This window comes from Acanthopagrus latus, chromosome 22, assembly GCF_904848185.1.
Source record: "Acanthopagrus latus isolate v.2019 chromosome 22, fAcaLat1.1, whole genome shotgun sequence".
NCBI classification, from domain to species: Eukaryota; Metazoa; Chordata; class Actinopteri; order Spariformes; family Sparidae; genus Acanthopagrus; species Acanthopagrus latus.
Window position 1 is genome coordinate 16,637,061 of NC_051060.1, and position 22,941 is coordinate 16,660,001.

Genomic DNA, 22,941 nt, shown 5'->3' on the forward strand with positions numbered 1-22,941 from the left:
TGTATGGTCTTGAATCACTTATCGTAATGTCTTTATTTATATTGCATGAACATGTTGCTATGTTTAGATTGTGGAAATGTGCATTACAAGAAGCATATGACTTTAAGGGCCTGCGATTTGTTCTGAACGGCTGTGCATAATCATGGAGCTTCCATGCTGTTGCACTTTCATACAGCCTGAGACTCTGGCACACTTCCCTTTTCCATCATGTTTTTTACATGACGCTCGACAGCTCTTTCTCTGTGTCACCTCCAGCTGTAAGAACATACTAATCAGGAACATGGAACAGCTCACACACACACACACACACATACACACAGCCAGTCCAACAGCTCATCAAGCTCTTCCAAGTGGACCTTGACAGATCGCTGCTTCTGTTCAGTGGGCTGTTGGGCTCCATTTCACCTCTCTTGCATCCTGCTCTCCAAATTCAAACCGCAATACCTTGAGCCGAAATAAACTCATTTTGCTCCCTAATTAGTGTGTTTTTTAAGGTTGGTTGTTGTTGTGTATAGAAAAATACAGTCGTGATGACTATTTCCTGCTACACACCCAGATTTTGCTGCACTGCACCAGGCTGGTACATCTTTCATGGCAAAAATCCATTGGCCACAGCAACAGCACGCATGCACAGCTAGTCTTACCAGTCTCGTCGAGGCAGACCTTAACATTTCAGCTGTTTGATGGGTGGTTGGGCTACCACTTCGCCCCTCCATCGCAGAAAATATTACATCATTGGAATGAATTGAATTTTCCTCTGGTTGGAGAATGTTTGTGCTTTTGTAAGAGATTATAGGTAATCACATGTAGGTAGGGAGTAAAATCTCCACTGTGGGTTTGTTATTTTCCTCTGCCGCTCAGCTTAGAATAAGTATGTTGATTTTCTGTTTTGTTCGTTGCTGCAGAGATTGCGCTTTACAAAAGGCAGGTTTACTGATGTTTGACTTGACCGATAGAAAGACAGAAGGGCTCTGCGATTTTAATTTACCTCTATATACAGATTTGTTTTGTTTGTGAGGAAAGGTTGCAAAGCGAACATGCACAGAAGAGAAATAGGTACACAGAGTCACACAGCTTTGACTTTGCTGCAGAAATACAACTCCCAGGTTGTGTTTTTTTTTCATGTTACCTTTGACACTTGTTAGTGTTAACAGCGCATAATTGCAGTGCTGTCTGGAGGCGATTATTATAATGATCCTGATTGGAACAAAATGTTCTGTTGGCCGTTGCTGCAATACAAAGAAAGAATATTTCATAGAGGCTTCTCTAAAAATCATTGTTTTATTTTGTCAGTGATCAGCCAGATATGAGATACAATAAAGTCCAGAGAGGGAAACAATTCTGCCGGCGAGTTGCCTCTTTCCTCATGCTTTCATTCAGCTAAAAGTGGTTCACATCCAAAGATTGATTTGTTTATGCAGAGATCTTTAATTGGCTGTGCAGCATTGAGGCAAAGCATCTCCACTCTGCTTACTTTCATCTGTATACTTCACCCTGGAAATGAATTGAATAAGCCTCATGACTATACCTCCTTTCCTGCATCTCCTGGGAGTAACACAGGGGCAGTTGCGATTGATCTCGCTGTATTTCCTCCCTATAGGATTCCTCGGCTGGTTCTCTCCCACTTTTATACTCCAGCTGGATCCAAACAGATCTAGAAGAAAAACCGTTGTTTCCAGTGGAGTGCAGGTGTCCTGATTCCTAGTTAGTATGCTAACTTCAGTAGCTTCAACACAATACTTAGACATCTTAGACACGTTAACGCTGTTATTTCCTCGCACTCTCTTGATGATGTTTGCCAGTTTGTGAATGTTGAAATTTTCTTATGTGTTTTCACATCATATATTATTGTACAATGTTAAATGCTAGATTGGGAATGAGGCCTAATTCCGAATATCCAAACAGAATGACCTGTATCAAAGTCAGATACAAAGAGCTGTAATCACAGTCATTGTAAACCAAATCAGCTTATGTTAATACCACCTAAAACCCACCATGGCAGGATTTCAATAACTTTTTTTTCTCAATGAAATGATCCACCAACCAGCAATCACTGTTCTCAGCCGACTTTTTTTTTTCTTCCTCCCAGCATCACTTAATGAGTTTAGAAGGAAGTCATTAAGGTTTTATTGGCCAAGAGACAGCGCAGACCGTGACACGTTACTGCCTGTGATCATTGCATAACCTTGTCAGTGATGTCGTGAACGCAGCGATTTGTGGCCCGCGCTGATAAACGGGTTCGTCCGGTTCAAGGCTTCAACTCATTATAAAGTGGAAACTTAAAGGTTGATCTATTATTCATGGAGGCAGCGTTGAAGTCACGTATGATGCTAATTGGACTTTTTAGTCAAATACATATCAAATAAATGCCATTTTCTCAATTTGTTTAGCAATGTTCGAGTGCCTAAATTGTCTTTTTAAAAGTGCACCAACAAGCTTGTTTAGACTGATTTTGCCTTTTTTCCGCCTATTTAAATACAAAGTCAGCCGATTATCTCTGAATGCCAGCATTTTAATCCAGTGCATGACACCAACTGAACCTCGCTTTTCACGTCATATATTATTGTAGCATTTAAGAAATGACAATATAAACAATAATTACTCTGTTTGATTCAGTCAAAAGAAAAAACAGAAGAAAGTGCGGCTGCAAATTAGAGAGCTGCTGTTTCTCGCTCGTTCTGCAACAGAGGTGAACCCAGTGGCGTTAAAAATGAATCCAGGCATCCTGCCTCCCACTGAACTAATCATGAAATTAGCGAGACTTGATTGACGACATTTCTCTCACTTAAGAGTCCCTCGACTCCGAAGTGACTCTGGGAAGTCGTTAGAAGGCGCCCTGCAGCTCCCATCCTGAGACGCACAACTCCATTAATAAAGGAAAGTGGATGCAGTTCATTATGCAGCCTCCATGAGACGTTAAATAATGAAAAGTCGCATGCCGCTGGACGTGCAGAGTCAGGTTTACTTAAGGCAGCAGGTTTTGAGGCACTCGTGTTTACGAGGACACGCACTTCTATCAGCCTCATCAGCTCCTCTGGCTGCACATGATGACAGGTTTTGAGAGAAGATGAAAGGCAGCGAAACACTGATGGACTTTAAAGCATACTCTGCAACTGCATGTCTTTTCATTCTTGGTGTTCATTTTTATATATATATATATATATTTTCCCTCTGTTTTTTCATTCACATCAGTGTTGCTTGAGGACAGTGGGTGTGAATCATGAACTCTAGTCTGAGTCAAGGCTTTGACACGACTTCCATCTCTCACTCGTAAAAGAATTCTCAGAGCTTTTCTGCTGCGGTTTCCTCAAACTCAAGCTTTGTGAACAATTTTTATTGTCAGCCCAGTTTAGTTTGAACTGCTTCTGGCAACGCTGATGAAAATATACAGTGACAAGTCCTGGTAAAGCCAAGAACTATCCCTCAGTCATAACTTCTGCTCTTGCGGTGGACAAAGACCGCACTTTCTAGGTTTCCTCAGAGCCTAATTGCAAGACACAAGCATCACATTCCAACATTCCCAGGGTCTGTCAAGCGTAAATGCTGTCTGTTTCCTCCCAGAGAAAAAGTTAAAAACAAAAAGAGCAGCAGAACAGAGCATAATGAGCTCAGAAACATCAATACAATACCGTCTAGCATAACTGAACAACCGAAAGTCATTCCCTGCAGCAAAGAAAGTCACACAGACCACATGTCTGTAAATGTTCTTTGTGTTGTTTGTTTCAGCATTACAAAATGTTTTGTACATCCGACACAATTTCAATAGTCTGAGTGTGCCATGCGCATGACTCAACAGTCTTCTCTTAAAAGTTTTATGCATAAAAGTAAATAAAACTGCACCTTGAAAACATCAAAATATCAGTTCCCTTTCTTTCGTGTGCACGTTACAATGCAACATATTCATCTTATAGGAACTTCATCTTTATAACAACATACACACTGCTCTAAACTCTAAAACCATACCACTGTGTTTTTCCAGATTACTACTATCTGTTTCTTTTTTTCCGTCAGGTTTCGGGAACATCTCTCCTCACACAGAAGGCGGCAAGATCTTCTGTGTCATTTACGCCCTGCTGGGGATTCCCCTGTTTGGATTCTTACTGGCTGGTGTCGGGGACCAGCTGGGGACCATTTTTGGGAAGGGCATCGCCAAAGTAGAGAAGATGATTGTGGTGAGCTCCTTCTTTGTGTTTTATCGTCCAATCACATGCACCTGCCTGTATGTTTACCTGGGTGCAATGAGCTGTTTTATTGTCAACATCACGGTCACATTTGACGACCTAATTATCCAGGTAGGCGAAGGCAGCTGTAAAATTATATTGCCGGGGCATAAAGAATTGCAAAGTGTAAAGGTTAAATCTGCAACATAAATATCCCTAAATAGAAAAGCAACATCAGGAAATTGTGTGCTGGTTGCAGTTTTGGGGTTGCCATGTCAACTGACTCCTGGAAACCTGATCTAGAAAGCACTTTGTCCCAGTAATGAAAGCCCAGATCACTAAATGTTACAGCAAAGAAACAAGTTCTGGTGTTCACTTTTTGTGCTGAGCTCGCTGGACTGTTTGCGTCTCATTTCTTGGTTTAAAGCAGCAGAATAAACTAGCAGCACACAGATAGATACATCACTCCGGAATAACGATGGTGGTCTGATTTACCAAGCCACAAGTTACACATTGACTTATGTCCGTTCACAGAATGTACGGTACACACATGCACAGGAAAAACACACGTCACAGCTCTGCCGGAGCAGTTAGAAGGCACCATTAGTCATGTTGGACACAGAGAATATAAATGGACAGTCAGATTGATGGATGGTCATTAAGTTTTTAGTTGTTTTCTTTCCTGGAAACTCAACGGCTCTCCCTGAAGTAAGGAAGCGATTAAACAGCCACTCAGTTACTAAGGAAGATATCGACAGCAGAGACTGTCAAGGAGTTTCACCTAAAGCAGATTAAATGCATCAGACTCTTTTTTTTATTTTCTCTAAGTAAAACAAATACCTATGCTTTGGGGTTTTTTGTTTTGTTTTGTTTTTTTACCCATCCCTGAACCAGAAGCTTGTGCTTTTACAGTGGTTAATGAATGGACTGTCCAGCTATTTGATGACTGGATGGACGATAATGAGCCGTAATAACTTAATCACTCAGATGGGTGCAATACAAAGCGGTTTGCAAAAATAAAAGCAGACGAAGAAAAAGTCTAACTGTAGATGCTACAATGGAATTCAAGGTGTTACTGAAAAAAACATTTGTGCACTAAATGTGGCTGTTGTTTGAATCATCTGACCCCCAAACTGTTGCCAGTGTGTCGCTTACATCGCTAAATCTAGCAACACCAACGCTAACGTCACTAATCGTAACGCTAGTGTGGCTAATGCTAATGTCACTGCCACAAGCGGTTTTTTTTTTTGTTTTTTTTTTCAACAAATCTAAACCAAACTACCAAAAACCTTGATTTGTTGATATTTACGAAACACAAATACCACGCGATGCCAACAGAGTTATACTATTGGCTGAAAAATCTTGTTATGTATGTGGATGTGGGCCTATTTTTTATTAAACATGTTATTAATGTGACATGTAAGATTAAAACATTCAAGAATTAACTAGAATTATCAGCAAAATACAGATAAATAACAACTTTGATGCTATTTTGAAGATGTTGATGTATTCTGTTACAGCGTTAAACTTAATCCTGACATTTTTCGTAATATCTCTTCCAGCTCCCAATCCTGTCTACTAGCTGCACAGCTAACTAAGATAACTAGCTAATGACAGCCATAGTTAGCAGCAGTTAGCACATATTTTGGTGAATTGCCGCTATCTATTTTGAGTTTGAGATATGGCTCAGTCTTACATATTGCACAAATATGAATATAAATAGATGTGAAACAAGTAGTAGACAAGTTTTTGCTTTAATGCAAAAATATGAAGTAAATATTGATTGAACAATGTCCATGTTTATTGAATAATAACTCATAGTTTTGGTTTCCTGTAAACTTTGCTTTGGACGTGCAATTATTTCTGCGACCAGCCACAAAATCTCCTGGGGATATACAGGCCGTTTCTCTGTGCTTTCCATTAAAATCTATATGTATGAATCAAAGCAGGAGTCAGCAGAACACCAAATTAGCTCGCTATATGGTTTAAAAAAAAACAAAAAAAAACAGCACAGATGATAACACTTACACATCACTTTGCTTCATATAACTGTGAAGAGCTAATTAGGTGGTGAGAACCTGTTAAAATCCATGTTCCCTGTAAATCTGGGTGTCAGCGGACTGTGATTGGAGGCGTGCAGTACGTTGGCTGGGGAGTCATAAGAACCAGCTAATATCATGACCCGATGGGAGGTTTGGGATTAGAGAGTGAAATCCTCTGGGCCTGCAACTAATCTGTCTTTCAAATCAGGCAGAAAATGGTGAGGAAAGTCTGTCGGTGTTTCCCAAAGCCTAAGATGAAGTTCTCAGATGTCTTGATGTGTTGTCCTAAACACAGAGATAATCAGATTACTGTGAAAGAGGCATATCACATTTAAGGAGCTGGAATCAGAGAATTGTCTGGAATCGCTTTTCCAGTGTGGGGCCTCTGTGATTTGAAACAGTTCAGACTGCTGTGGCGTGGTGTTGTTGGTGCTGACACGTATCAAAAGTCAGCCTCTCTGTTGACAGTAGCTGGAGGGGAGGGAGCTGTGTTTCGGCTGTCTTGACGTCCCTGATGATGGAGTCCCCAGAGAGGTTACTGTCGGATGAGTATCAACACTGTGAGAACTGACAAATACAATCCTCATCCTGCTGCATTTTGTTTCTCTATTTTGCAAATAACTATGTGTTCAGCCGAGAGACGCCTCAATGCAGATACACCCTGAGCTGAGATAGCCTCGCAGTAGCAATGTTAAATAATCCCCCAAATAATTACGCTGAGATCAGAGATCCTTTTTACTGGATGTTCTTTTAATATATTTGTGCAGCTGTAAGTATAGAGAGTGTAAAATCTCCCATAAAAGCATGCCATAAAGAATCCAGGCACGTGGCAGCAACAGGTTAATTACGATTTTGATTCTCTGTGGCTTCCCTCCCGCGGGAGGAGGAGGAGGAGGAGGAGGAGGAGAGAGGCTGTCAGCTGGCTCCAGCAAGAAAATAAATGGACTGTAACAGCTGCTGAAGTAGCTGCTGTGCTGTGCAGAGAGCGTGCTGGCTAAGAAACCACCTCAGCTACATTGGTTCATAATTTAGTCCACCGTAGGTCGCTTTAAACTGTGCACCACTGTCCTGTGCTTTGTTCGGCACAGCGCCCATTAGACGGAGTCAGTGATCTGATGTCTGCCTGCACTTTGCGCTTCTTCCCCCTCTGAGGCTCTGTGCTCTGGGCTTACATAACTGGAAGTAAAAAAAAAAACAAGTACAAGTGGGAACCAGCTGAAAGCAGTCACCTCAGGTGGGAAAAGGCAGCTAAGAAAACAGCAGCGCGCAGATGAAAATCTAATATTCTGCGACTGTGAGGCAAAAGAGGGACGACAGGGCTAACGTCAAATTAAAACCAAAATAAAAAATAGTTACACCTGCACAAGCCGCATCCGCAATTATTCAGTATGATATCTGCAACTATGACTTTTGCCTTGTGCCACCTCGCCACATCTTGAGCGGGCGTGCCATCTGACAGCAAAGGGTTTGACGTTTGCGATGTTCGAAAATGGCAAATATATTCCTAGAAGGAGGTTGGAGGAAGTGACTCATCGCAATGTGAACTGGGCAAAAGAAAAAGAAATTCCCCGGGGAATCAGGGAGAGGGAACTGTCCTTTACAGTCACAGTTGAAAACATCTTAGGCTGCAAACAATCACGTTGAGCAGTAAACAACCTCTAATCACTACTTCTTCCATTAAAAGCCTCTGCTCTACACAGTTCCCCAGCTCTTTCAAAGTTTATTTTCTGAATGTGAAAATCTTGCTTTTTTTTTCCTTTTCCATCTCCCTTCCAGAAGTGGAAAGTCAGCCAGACAAAGATCCGCGTCTTCTCCACGCTGCTCTTCATCCTGTTCGGCTGCCTCATCTTTGTGGCCCTGCCGGCCGTCATCTTCAAGCACATCGAGGGATGGAGCACCCTCGACTCCATCTACTTCGTGGTCATCACTCTCACCACGATCGGCTTTGGAGACTTTGTTGCCGGCGAAAAAGGTCACTCGATTTTCCTCTCTGATTTATAGGCCGTCTTTCATTTTCACCCCCAGTTTAGAATCAGTGTATTTATAGTCGAGTTATTCCTCAGCCAGTCTGACTCAACAGATGTGCACTGCAGCGATAAGTCTTCCCTTTGGCCTGCCGTTACATTCTGTTCTTGACTTCATGATGTATTTATTCTGACAGTGCATCTGCATTGTGTTCCTTGCTCACATCTCGTGAAGCACACATCTGTGGTCATTACCGCCAAATAACTTTTCTGCATGTTTTACTCACAAATCATAAAAGAACGTTCAATTTGACTGTTATTTTTAGCAAAAATAATAAACTCAGGCAAATAACACAATCATTTGCAGACTTCACACCTTCATGCACATTTATCAGAGCCATCCAAGGGCAGTGAAAGGGTCATCCAACCCTCCAATCTAAAGGGATAGTTTGACATTTTTGGAACATACACTTTTTTCGCTTGCTTGCTGAGAACTGGATGACAAGTTTTCAATGCCTGTTAAGTAAAACTGGAGGAAGCAGCTAGTTAGCTTAGTTTAGCACAAAGAGAAAAACAGGTGGAAACCTTTAAGTTCACTAAGTATCTTAATATATCTTGTTTGCATCAAGTGTGAACAGATGTGTTGAAACTGGCAGCCGAGCTTGTTAGCTGTTCGCTGTTAGCAACCAGTGGGAAGCAGTGTTCGGCGGTGTTTTTGGCCAAGGGAGCTAACCGCTAGTGGAGCTAATAGTTTACTTACTCACTTTAGGATGGCTAAAATTGATTTGCGTGACAGCACTGTGACTGTGGTGATCCAGCTGATCCAGTGAAATAATACAGTTGTGTGAGTTTTCTCGTCTCACGTCTTAGCAAGGAATTTAATAAGCGCACTTCCTAAAAAAACTGTTCCTTTAATAACTGATCCTGTAACCATTATCTTGTTGATTTAATGGCAACATTTTGAGTCTTGTCATTCCTACAGTTTTGTCCAAAATAAGGCAGATTATGTGATGTCTAAATCATTGATTGCACACATTATACATAGCGGTAATATGGGATACACTTGTGCATAAACAAGAGAGAAAGTGAGCACATGTGTGCACCTGTAAACGTGTGTGAGCAGGTGGTATCATCTTGATTTGACCTGCCTGATGGATGAAACGGGAGAGGCAGATGTGAGAATCACAAACACTTAGCTGCCAAATTAAATTTCTCTTAGCAGGCCCTAATAATTATGGATTAGATAACACCACCAGTAAACTAATCAGCCTGGACTGTGGTTAGTTAAACTGAGGTTATCTAACAGCACAGTGGGATGTGTGGCGTCACAGCTGATTTATTAATCGCTCGTGCAAGGACACAGCTAATGGTGGGAGAAAAAACAACCTCAATCAAATGTACTGAAGGTAATGATTGTATGTTGATTCAAGGTAAGGTCTGTGCAGCTGATGAGACTCAGGTGCTCTCAGACATGTCACATAAACATCATTTTTAATTATCAAAATCTATAATCTAAGTCTATTTCTGAGTCACATATCTAAATATTTTGGTAATCTTAACCTGCGTATGTGTTTTAAGTTAACTTGTATCTCATTTCACAAGGAATTGCAAGACATCAAACATCAAAAGTACACAGAGGTACATACAGCTAAAGGAAAAACATTAATCATACCATAAGATTTACATTTACTTGATTTAAACTTTACATTTGTTTTATGGGCAAAACATTTAATTAATCTGTGCACTAAACACCTTTTTCCACATGTTTAAAGGGGCCATGCAGAGTTTTTATGTTTGTTTGCAGTCAGTGTCTCTCACATAAACTTACTGTGTGTATCCCGCCCACCTCACTACCCACATCTCAAACACCACACAAACAAAACGGGGGCGAGTGTTAAAAACATGGCAAACACGGTGCTGCTGCAGTCGCAAACGCCACAGAGCCGCATTAATTGTCATCCGGTCAAATGACTTTTTTCAAGTAACTGACTGCACAATTGAAGTAATTGAGTTTAATTTGTTTTATGTGTAAAATAACTCAGTCGTTATCATGTCTCAAAGATTCTGTATTTATGTTTGTCTTACCAAGCTAAATATTACCAACTAAAAACTAAAATTAATCACTAAATTAATCACTTACAGTAGACAACAGGACAAATCTGCTGTATAAACCTACAGTATATCTATATATTCTATTCTGTATTTTTAGATTATAGTATCTGTAAATGTTTACACAATCAGATCAGATTTTGTTGTTGCTTTATGAAAAATATCCATCAATCATTATTAGAGGTTGAACCTTTTCTTGCCCTCTTTATTCTCTATATTCTTACAAACTGTCTCCACTGAGGACTGAGGGGCAATTAAAGGCATCGGTGCAGCTGAGAGCTGCGACTGCCCTTGAAAATGGAAAGACGAAGGCTCATTAAATGATACAAGTATAAAAGTTAAAGACCCATTTTCCTCAGCTGACTGCATTAGGCCAATAAAATCACTCCTCTCAGAATGAGTCAGTTAGTTAAGTGACCCAGGATAATGTAACAGACTCATGTGACAAACTCCTTGTGTCTTTGGTTCTGCAGCTGGGTCAGAGAGTCCAGATTATCTTGACTTCTACAAGCCCGTGGTGTGGTTCTGGATAATGGTGGGCCTGGCGTACTTTGCCGCTGTGCTCAGCATGATTGGAGACTGGTTCCGGGTCATCTCCAAGAAGACTAAAGAGGAGGTACGTGCTGATGAGCTGTGAGTTATGTCACCGTAGAGCTGACGCAAGCAGGAGATAAGAAACTTATCTCTGGTAAAGGAGGAAAAATTAAATTTCACCTCTGAGGTTTTTCTCAAGAGGATGCTGGGAGACCATTTTCAAACTTAAAAATGTGTTATTTTTATATTTATTAGGACCCAGCTGTCTCTTTTTTTTATTGCCCAAGACCAATTATATCACTCCAATATTACTATTGCCAGCCTGCCCCATGAGTCACTAAACGTGTTGCTGTTAGTGAATAAGAGGATAAAGACTTTTAAGGGACGCATAAGTCTCACACAGGCAGTGCCAAGCTTGTGGTTGGCACAGCCCCAAAGACAGTAATGCCAAAGATAATAGATCAATAGAAAACACACCTTGAATAGCAATCGCTATCGGGTCCCTTTGACATCACACATCATCATGTACTGCAAGTATTTTTGTATGTTTACAGTTTAAAAATTACAAGTCCTCAAAATTGTGTCATAGCTAACACCCTTGTACTGCCCTGTCACTTTACTTAAAGCTTGCAGAGTCATGCTACAGCATATTATTCATGTTTATAAGACATTATACCATTTTAGAAATATATAGTCTGTAATGTGCTGTGAGACAGAAACAGTGGTCTCAAGCATTATGAAAGCTAAATTTAAGGGAGACATATTGGGCTTTTCTCATTATTTTACTTCTCTTTAGTGTTTCATTTCAGTTCATGTGCATGAAAAAGGAGTTAAAGGTGTATTAATGATTATGTCCACCTTTTATATTACTCAATAAACCTTGTTGTTCATTGTCATGAATGATAAGAAACATTTATTAAGAGTTTTATAGCGCTTTATAAATGCATTTTAAGATATATGAATATGCTCACCATGCATTACAGACATAAAGTTTATCTAAAGGCTTACCAACCGTACAATTAATCAAAATTATTAGATGAGCAAGCTCTGAGCCTGGGGTTTTAAGGGAACCTGTGAGTCTAAGGCTACAGGGCTGTTGCACATTTGAAATCCAGCTGTGCGGTTTTGTTTTTTGGTTGGACACGAGGAGTTGTGCAAAAACAAAAGATTTATTTTAACAACAGGGGGGAATGAGGCAGGTCGAGGAGAGAGACTGCGTCGAGTGGTTTGGGACCAAGCAGCTAGCACTGGCAGACTGGAGAGGGTGAAAGTGAAAGTCTGAGCAGGTGAACGCTGGTGAAATCGGCACGCGAGGTAGAGAAAAACAGTGTCAAACAAAGGCTCAAAAACACAAGAGGTAATCACAAAGAGAGTACACTATGATTCCCCGCACTGGTCTTGTGTGGAGAATGAAATAAGGGTCCTTGAGAGACAAGTTCAAATCCTGCCTTACTTTCACAGCTTTGTACAACGTGCGAGTCTCTGCATAAAGTGGATTATATGTATCAAAAAGTATGTTACACAATAAGCAACAAAAATGTGATGTCAGAGGCTCCGAAACTAAAGCATACACTTTGTGTCAGTATACTGGGACCTTCAAAGAAGCACTAAAGTCTGTCACCCAGTTTGCATTATGCAAGTCTAAAAGAAAATGTGTCAACTTTAGCAGCGAGGTGAGCACAATATTTGTTTCACATGTCAAAAATGTGTCAGATTTGTCAAAGATCCCAAACACTTGCACAACTCTGTGTGCATTAGACCACTTAAAGCTGCTGCAGCTGCTCCATGTTGACGCCTACACTCCTCTTCAGCAGCCTAACAAATATAACACTGTAGATGTGGGGGGAAGTTTGCAGTAAGTGCACAGGTGCGCATCCGTCTCCCTCTAGTAGTGACAGAGAAATATCTTGCAGTGTTTTCCAGTTCACTCCTCAAGGCATAAATCTGAGGTGATGAATATCCATCCTGACTGTGTCCTGTGGAGAAAACACCATCTTTACAAGAGTTGGATTAAATATTTGTTGTGCTGCCGCTGAGTAATAAGATGCCTCGCTGTTCCAGCAGTTTCATTATTCACATGTAAAAGAGATGGAGGGAACCACGCATCTGTGCACACACACACATATACACACACACATACATACATGTCAATATTACCAACAGGGCACTATATCGAGCAACTACCTAAGAGGGGACCTCTGTTTCTGGTCATTTTGAATAAACAACAATAGATAATATTATGCCATAATATTACTTCAAATGTGTTATTTAAATGTTTTTTAAAGAATTGCCAAGAGGGGATTTGAACTTAACTTAAAAACAGGGGGACTAAATGGCGGTCTGCAGCAGGAATCTTGCTCAGGCATAATTAGGAGGGCAGCTGTGGAGGCTGTGAGCTCTACAGAGAAATACATTACTGTGAGAGAAGGTTGCGGTGGGAGGTTGGGGAGTTTGTGGGAGGGGGGTGAGTAAGATCAGACCGAGAAAGTGAGAAAAGGGAGGAGAAAGCACGTACTCAAGTGTCCTAGTGTGTGTGTGGCTAATGTGAGCACACATGGAACACAGCCCATGAAATGTAACTTAAGCACGCAGAAACACACTGCTTTAAACAAGCACACCTCAGAGCCCTAATGAATGACTACACGGCCACGAGAGAGAGGCCTTATAGTTTATGAAGGTGAGAGCAATGATGTATCCCCCCCGCTCGCCTCTCAAGGAACATAAACAGACTGTGTCTACCAGATACTGTACCCTGCTCAGAGACAGGCTTTTCTTTTTATTGCTGCAGGCTCCTGCAGTCAAGTTTAGATAAAACCAGTGAAGTGATGGATGGTGCAAGCATGTCTCATCTGTACAACTTCTCAACAGCAATAGCTGCCTGCAACAACAGAATTTTAAAAAAAAATCCCCACAACATCCATCCTCTTTATGCTTAGAACAGTCGAGCGTCTTATGACAGCCAAAGTAATTCCTGAATAGTCACTTGAGAGCAGAGCTTGCATAAAATGAATAGGTCATTTTCAGGCTCCAGCAGAGCTCGATAATGAGTTGATCATTTCTATCAGGTGTGTTGGAGCAGGGAAACACCTAAAACACACAAGGGCAAGGAGTCCCGAGGAATAGGACTGAAAAAATGTTTGTTCATGTTTGTGCAAAAAAATCAACCCAGTGTCACACCAAATCATGCAATAGATGCACCAGTTCACCGTTCAGTGTCGTCATTTAGTTCAACATGCTGTCATTCTGTGTTCAAGTTAGCAAAAATAGATATACAATGTCTGGTTAGGCCTTCAAAACAAAGGCATCAAAATAACTTGCAGATTTAGGACAAGATTGTTTAAACAATTACCACTGACTATTGGCTTCATTCTGAATCCGAACATCGGTCTCCTGGGTGACCGTCCTGTTCCTGACCTCCTCCCAATGTGAACTCTCTGTGTGCTCCTTTCATTATCGCCTCTTGCTGGAGCGGCACCTCCATGCACTTGTGCACCTTCACACCTGGGTGAGGCACACTGCGACACTCAAACGCTATCCTCTAGCAAATTGGCGGTTCTATTAAATGCTTTGGCAGGAGACTGGGCTGGATAAATAAATCCAAAATATTTGGTTTCTTTGTGAAAGCACTCACGACAAAGACAAATATTCGAAAAACAATATTGAAGCGCGAATGAATCATTTGAAAGAAGCCACCCAAGGGTGTAAAGACCATAACGGGCAGATATCAGATCGGTATTCAACATCTCATCTAACTCTCAGCTGGAAAGAGAATATGCCTATTCCCTAAAATGTCAAACTATTGCCTCATACAATCACTCAGATGCTCAACAGAAGGTAAAAAACACATTTCTAGATCGTAAATATTATATAATATAATATATTTTCCCCAGTTTAGCCATTTTACCTCTAAAAATCTAAAACCTCACTCCCTCATCTCAATGACAGATGAACCATTGATGCAAATAATAGAAGAAGGTTCTTTCATGGGCATCACTAATTTGTGAGCAGCTAATATATGTGTGAGAAGGCACAAGCTGTTGAACAATATGATCAGATTAATGAACATGGCATTTATGTTCCCAAGACTGAACTCCATTCACTGTTGGTGAGCTGCTCACATTAACATGGCCATTTCTGTTTACCTATTCTGTCTGAAGCCAATGAATACGTTCAGAAACAGGCTTGGGGCTTTTGTGCAAGATTGAAAATACATTAATTTACCTGCACTGTCTCATTTCCAATTCTATATTCTATAAAGACACAAACATTTTTTTAATCACAAATGGTTTTCAGGACTTTGTGGACTCTGTTAAATGTGAGGAAATAAAAACACCAAATACTTGTGGTTGAACCATTGGCATGTCTATGGAAAGTATAATAATTATTGGGAACAACACAGAAGTGTGTATTTGTTCATCTCTCTGTGTGCATTACTGTTGTCCAGCACCTGTAAATAATTATGGATGCATGTTTTTTTTAAGGTTAACAATTAAAAGCACCATGACAGTATTTAAGCCCCCAAACGTGCATATCTTATATGCTATGTGTTGCAACATAGCAGTTCCAGCTCGGCCCATAGACCCACATCATGACATGCCATAATTTTCTCAGCCTTTTGGAAGTTTTACAAATTTTAAAACCTCCATGTATCAAACGTTTTTTAACAAAAAGTGTCATATTCAGCCTTGTTTGCTGTTATTGATTTCCACTCAACAGTTTTACAGACATCTCTCTTATAATCAGGGTCAGTGAAGAAAATGCTTTTAGCCCCGACTGGAAGCAAGGTTGAGCGACACCCTCAGGGGCCTGGTAGAGGGATCCACGGTCAAATTAAGCACAGAAAATTCTTGCAATATCCAGTTAGACTTTCAAAATCTAACTTTCTGACAAACATTTAACATATTTTGACTATTAAGACTCCTGGACTGTTATTAGTGTATGGATTGATTAGGTTTAGGCACCATAACTACTTTGTTAGGCTTACGAAAACATCCTGCTTTGAGTTAAAATAACATTCTTTCACATTTTTTTACATTTTGCACCAGTTAAGATACTTAGACATCATTACTTAAAAGCGATTCCATATTGGCAGTAGACACAAACCCTTTCCTCTAGAAAGAAATGATGCTTTAGGGGCTACCTACCGCATCACATCTAAAAGCCAGGCTGCTGTATTTTAAGCACTGAGAACAGACTGAATTGTAGCATGTGTAGTTGTTATGATGGACATTACTGTACAAGAAGGAACAGGTTGTTGTGGAACACCTACAGGCATCAATCTTGTTCTCTCTCTGCAGGTCGGGGAGTTTCGGGCTCACGCAGCTGAGTGGACAGCAAACGTCTCAGCGGAGTTCAAAGAGACCCGGCGGCGGCTCAGCGTTGACATCTATGACAAGTTCCAGCGAGCTGCATCCATCAAGCGCAAGCTGTCATCTGAGCTGGGTATAAACACGTCCATCAACCAGGAAATGACCCCTGGCAAGAGGACGCTGTCGGTCAACCTGTACGAGGACAGAGAGGCCTGCCACAACTTGACTCTCTCCCTCAGTCCCGTCACGGGCGCACTGACCAGGAATGGCAGCCTCTACCTGAACGGCCTCAGCCCAGACTACGCTGACCGGCGGGAAATTGCCATCATCGAAAATCTAAAATGAGGAAAGCGTGTGCATGAAAATTAGATTAAAGGGGCTGAACATACACACGCTTTTGTGGCTATTGACTCAGCATCTGTGATAAGGTACCAATGCACATTCATTAAGTGGATTGAGTGCCAATCATTGATTAAAAACCTTGATAAATCCATCTGTTTGTTAAACACTCACACAGATACTTTTGGTGTGGTTTGCGCCTAAGATTCACGTCATTCGACGAAAGGAGTCTGACTTCTATTTTTATTTTGTCTGTGCCAACATGATCGAGGTGATCGAGCCAAATCCGGAGCATGCTCCGGACTGGAACATATGATTGTATCAGAGGCATGAGTTTAACAAACTTCTCTCATCAGCAGGAAAGTAAATGAAAGCCCATATTTAGGTAGCAGCACACTGGACATCTGGGTCACATATACATACAAATAAGCCTATAAACACACAGAAGTGAATACATTCATCAGACTTAGAAAGCAATAGATGTATCTGTGCTCATCTCTTGTTGAGGCCCTGAAATCTGCATCAGATGAAGAGGAGCCTCGCTGCTAAAAAAAAAATACACTCCATAATCAACAATGAACTCTGGCGAGGCAGCGGTCCTGTGCCAACACAAAGGAATGTCTCTTTCTCTTTTCGTTTACACTTCTTCCAGTATGAATTTATATTGCCTTGTATTTGCCTGTCAGTCCGCCCTCACTTAAGAGACGAATGTTGACATCTTCGTTCCTCCATGACTGACGTTCAGCTTTTCACCCCAAGGATTAATTCACATGTGCCTTACTGAAAACCACCGGTTTTACATGTGAGGATGGTGATACATGAAAGACTGATGCTCTCCGTCCACTCATACTTGTTATCCATGAGCACAGTTGTTATAAAGACACAATATATAGACAGTATGAAGTATGCAGGAGAGGCAAATGTAAGGAGATGGACATGGACCTTTTTTTTTATTTAAATAATTTCAAGCTGAATCTACAGAATGCATGGCAACTGAGCGGAGAAATGGTTTCTTGGGATATGATTCATTTCTGTCTGTCAGCCTGAATTAGCCATTTCCTCCCAGTCTCAGAGTGTTGAGATGGATACAGTGCCAGGCTCACTGATCAGACCCTCATCTCCCCTATATATGCCAAAGTAATGAGTCTGTTTTTCTGACAGAGGAATCGGAGAAGTATCCAGTCTGATCAAAGGATCTGGTGTGTTTCTGTTCTCCCTAATTCCCATCCTATTTTCCTAGAAATTGAACCCACCGCTATGTTTTCACGCAACTGGAAATAGAGCTTGGAGGGAAAATAAATCCCTGGCACGTATGGTAACCTGTTGCAATGACAGCTCGGAGGCTGGGAAGAATACATTATCTTTACTGCTTTTAAAGATGTTGCAGCTGTATGTCACAACCCTCACGTATAAAGTTACAGGGATCGTTTCCTTATGCCAATGCTGAATGTACGCTATTGGAAACTTGTTTTTGCTCGATATCACTGCAGGCGTTTAGATCACCAGGCTGGATCACACTGAAATAGAAGCATCGATCTAAGTAAATGTCACTCTGCAGCTGATTTGTTGTTGATTAAATATTAAGGACGTGGTAGGAATGTCATGTTGGCACAGTTAATATTTCACCTTGACTCTTAACATACACATTCACACTTTGATTTCTCATTCAAATTCAGCATATTTCCACAAAGAATTAGGTTACTTTTCATATCATTGGATTTTATCACTGGTGTCCCCAGTTGAATGATCTGGATTGTGTCTTGTGTTATTCAGTGCATTTTTTCCCCCCCAACAGGATACACTTATATTCTCAGTAGCATTAACATGCATTAATGATACAGTGTGACTTACAGGACAGTATGTCATATATGGCCAAACAATATACCAAATGTCTATAATTGGGTGGGGATGAGTATGTTTTTGTTGTTGTTGTTTTGATTTTTTTTTTTTTTTTTGGTGAAAATGGATTGCTTTTGTTTTCTGTTAAAGCACATTTCAGAACATCCAATGTAATCTTATTCCTCAACTTAATGGCAGGAGCTGATTGCACCAGCTTTTGGTTTAAAGTTTAAAGTTCCCATGAAGATCAAAATTGATGCTTAAGTGTTGTTATCACATAGGTCTTTCTCCTACAGACTAGTATCACACCCAACAATGGCCAAAAAAGTAGTTTTGTAGGGGCTCTTAATGGTATTGTATAGTTATAGCTTTTAAAATAGGAGATGACTCATCCTGCACTTTGGGGCGTATACCAATAAACATTCACAAGGCTGCTATGAATGTCAAAGTAGAGGGGGGAGCCTCCAGAGCAAGCCTCATTTTTCAACTTTGTCCACTGATTTTGGTAAAACTTGATCATAATTCATGGAGGAAGTATTTTCTCAACTATTATTGCTGACTACTGCTAACGAGGAGCCTCCCAATGAACAGCTCCAGATAGGGTCTGCACGCAGCCTCCTGGAACAATAATGGACAGATAACAGTAGCATTAGCATATAGAGGCTAATGAAGCTGCTGTTAGTTGCCTCTCGAAGGCAGAGTTATTCCTTCCCAGTCTGGCCGTGTTCAGTGGGAGCTGCCAGTCTGGGTAGAGTTGGTTGACTGCTAGATTCATGGTAGGGGGCGTCATGCGTATTCAGTGCTATTTGCTACTTTAAAAGCTGATCAGTATCCGTGCTAAATCCTCTCCTAAGCAGAAGACATGTCATACCAAAGCAACTTGCATATCACTAGCTATTTCATGGGAACTTTAAACTTAGCCTACTTATAACTTAAGAGATCAGATGAAGATTTACAAACAACTGATCTGAATATGTTGCACTAAACAAAGTAGATCTTAGATATGGATGAGTTCATTTACAATACCTAGTTAAAGAATATAAATGCCCGATGTAACAGATATGTGGCTATCTGAATTAATTCACAAAATCTGCATTAGCTTACTAATAGATTACCGAAATTAGAATGAAGGTGATGCAATACAGATCCGACCGGACACTTTGCTGTATGTATGTTAATGTCGTCATTACCTAAAAAGTGACGCAATGTACCTCAAATATACTATCTTTTAAAAACTTAGTTCGACTAAATAACTAAATAGGGTTATCTAAGTTAGCATGATTGAATATTTCCCCACTTATTCTGACGTGTATAAATGTATGTCATTTTTTCCCCCATGTATACATATATAGATGAAACAAACATTCATAATGATATATTGGTCCAGTTCTAAAACTACCAAGCAGTTACTAGACTTAAATAAAAGTAAAAGAAGTGACAGGTTTACAAATATCTGGTGCAACCCTGTCTAGGACAGTATTGGTAGGTTACAAGTTTGCTGTCTTTATCCATCAAGGATCTCCTGGTGTTCTTGAAAGCGTAAGCAGGGCCCGACTGACAGTACAGTAAGGTCAGCAGCTGTCATGTGTCATAAAATCAAAGAGAGAGTCACTTCGGCATTGTGAAGAAAGATAAGATAAAAGAAACGAATAGGAGTCGATTGGGCTTAAAGGTTACCATGGTGTTCTTCTTGTGTTTCTAAAAGGTGAACAATAGCATCCAAACACCAACTCTGTGGGTTGTTTTTTTTTTTTCTTGCAATACACTGGGGGGAAAAAAAGACAACTGGCATAATAATGCAAAGCAGAACCGAGCCTCAGTGCAGATGCTCAGCGTGAAGCCCCCAAGAGGCGTCAGCAAGTGTGAGTGACAGCTGCTGCGAGATGAGCTGTCAGCACAGAGGAAAGTCAAGGAGCGCTGCTGAAAGAGCGTTATGTAATATGTCAGGACACACGTGGAAACGTGTGCATGAATGTGTTTACAGTACGTGTTTGTGCCCGAATGAATGTGTGAATGTGCAGTGGGGTTTTTCCAGAAAACCAATTTCATCTCCGCACACACACACACACACACACACACACACACATGCATTTTCGCACGACAGCCCCCTCATTCCCCTGGGTGACAGTTTTTTAATTAAGTCTTCGGCTGCATCAGAATCCCAGTTCAAGCATGTTGAATGTATCTATCCATTCATGATGGCAGAGATTAGCCTCATTAAGAATGTAAGCACATGATTCGACATTGTGATTTATGTATGCACAGAGCGGGGATGCTGTGAAGATAACTATAGGCTTTTTAAGGCCACGTGCCCTCATACATGATGGCATTAAAAACGTGATTATGTACCAATCATAGTCGTTATTATCATGATAGTAGGTAAGAGAAAAGTGTTCTAAAAATCAAGAATCATTTCCTATTTTAGGTTAGATTTGGTCAACTTTTTAAAATGTATGCATGAAAATCTTTTAAAATGAGAACCATTAAAGAAAATTAAGTGTTTATTCTGTTGTTTTTAAATTCCTGATGAGCTCATCTGTAAAAAAAAAAAAAAAAAAAAAAAACTTGCCAATATACATGGGGGGGTCATGTACACACATGCACATTTTAAAAAGTCAACATGATTTCAAAGTGTTGCATGCTATGTAAATGTTTTCTTCCAGTGCTTATAGATCAGATGTGTCTGTAACTGCAGGCTTTGCTAGGATTTTAATAACAGTACGGCGACCATGTGTTTCCAGTATGTTAATATGTTTATGTGGGTATGTCACCTCAGCTCATGACAAACTTTTCAGACGGTTTAGAATAAAATATTTTGTATGCAAAAAACACTGAAGGTCACTGTTTGTACTGTTACATTTCATTCTATTCTCATTCAATATTTTTCGTGTTATACATGTGACTATCCTTCTCGTGACATCCTCTGCTGCGCAACGACAATCTTTAAGAATTGGTCATGAATGCATAGTGTGTCGTTTCCAAACAATTCATTTCTTCATTATGCTGGGTGCTAATCAAATGTGACTCAGACAGGAGGAAACTGTGTGTTTGTACTTTCAGCAGTGGATTAACACACATTTTGTGCTCTCATGACTTTCGCTGGCAGCAGGATGGTGTGACAGGGACTGAGTCAAATTCATTGTTGCTTTTTGGCGTTTGATCAATTTTGTTCACAGTTTGTTCACACTGGACAAAAAACAACTAACACCTGCTTACATCTAGCTTTTGTTTTCAGTGTGAATCTGTATAATCTGCATTTTCTTCTCCGCATCAAATTACTCTTCAGTAGTCAGTGGTGTTTATCCGCAGCAACTCCAACCGGCTGTGACTGAAAACACAACACAACATATTCGCCCCCTTGTCAGATACCATGTTATGTCAGTCAAGGTCCGGTGGCTTGTAATTACTTTTGCGTCCCTCTTTGTTCAAGCAGCGCTCGAACGTTGCTCAGCGGGTGTTGTGTTTGGAAGAGACACTAAAGTAAAAGATACTTCAAAAGTAAGCACAGAGAAATTGCAAGCTGTCACTACCAGCCGCCTGATTGGTACTTGGCTGTGCAGATCTCAGAGATAAAAAGCTCTCACTCCTTACAAACTTTAATCATTAGCTCTGGAAAAAAACAAAACAAAAAAACAAAAAAAAGAACAACGTGCGTCTAATTCCAAATGTCTTCTGGATGTAGTCTAATGAGGTGTGTGATCTGTGGCTTTCTAAGGTTCCCTGTTTTTCCACCTCATTAGTAATGACAAATGTGACACAAAGTAAGAAAGTCAATATCACTAGCTCTGTCTCTGAAGGATCAGTCGCAGAGAAAACACATCAGCACAGTGAGTCTCAACTAACTTGGTAACACATCATAGTAACTATCATTTATCAATGCTGCATTTTTACTTAGTGAAACTTTTTAGGAGTTGTTTTACTGTTAACAGACAAAAAGAGCTACCAGAAACAGTTTGCAGTAAAATTGCAATTGATGCTTATGATATGTTTTTTTTTGTTTGTTTGTTTTTTTAAATGGTTAATAAGTATTTTGTAGTTCATCTAAAAACTTGGTTTATGTTTTATATTAGAATATTGTATTCTTATGCTGTAGTGTCATTGGCAGTGGGGAGCTTCTACATAGGACTACCTGTTTTTTCTGAAAAAAATTACACATCAGTTGTCCCAGAACAACCTGCTGCTGCCTGGTCTGTGCAGCACAAGGACACAATGTGTAATCAAATGAACAAAAGGCAGACGCTGGCTGGTAATGGAGCAGAAGTGACAAAGTGATCTGAGTCACAAGTTACAAACTGTTCTCCGCAGCTCACAAGCACAGAGTGGCTCGAGACAGCCGCCGTTCACGATTCGCCGCATTGACACTTTCACTTAATTTGCAAATCTTGCCCTCGTATGTTTTCATTCTACTACGATAATATAACTTTCCTACAATCTCCTCTCTTCTTCTTCTTCTTCTTCTTCTTTGCGCACCGTGCAACCTAGACACCCACTCCAATCAGGCGCTTTGACGGTTTGTCCTTAATGTGTACTGACAGGTTACTTAATGATTCTAGACAGAGAGCGATGTTTGTAAGTCACCTTCAAGCCTCTGCCCTGTGACCCAACAGACAGGACCAAAAGTACATCCCCAGCTGCTGGATAATCC

The 22,941-nt window shown here is 40.5% G+C and overlaps 1 protein-coding gene across 1 annotated transcript in view; it reads left to right on the plus strand.

Annotated features, from left to right (window-relative positions):
* LOC119013145 (potassium channel subfamily K member 2-like) overlaps positions 1-20,915 on the plus strand; it is a 39,474-nt gene extending 18,559 nt beyond the window's left edge. The window contains exons 6-9 of the mRNA XM_037087547.1: positions 4,012-4,172; positions 7,979-8,174; positions 10,749-10,891; positions 16,107-20,915. Coding sequence (XP_036943442.1) covers positions 4,012-4,172; positions 7,979-8,174; positions 10,749-10,891; positions 16,107-16,463 — 857 coding nt within the window. The 3' untranslated portion in view covers positions 16,464-20,915. The remainder of the gene's footprint in view (positions 1-4,011; positions 4,173-7,978; positions 8,175-10,748; positions 10,892-16,106) is intronic.
* The last annotated feature ends 2,026 nt before the right edge of the window (positions 20,916-22,941 follow it).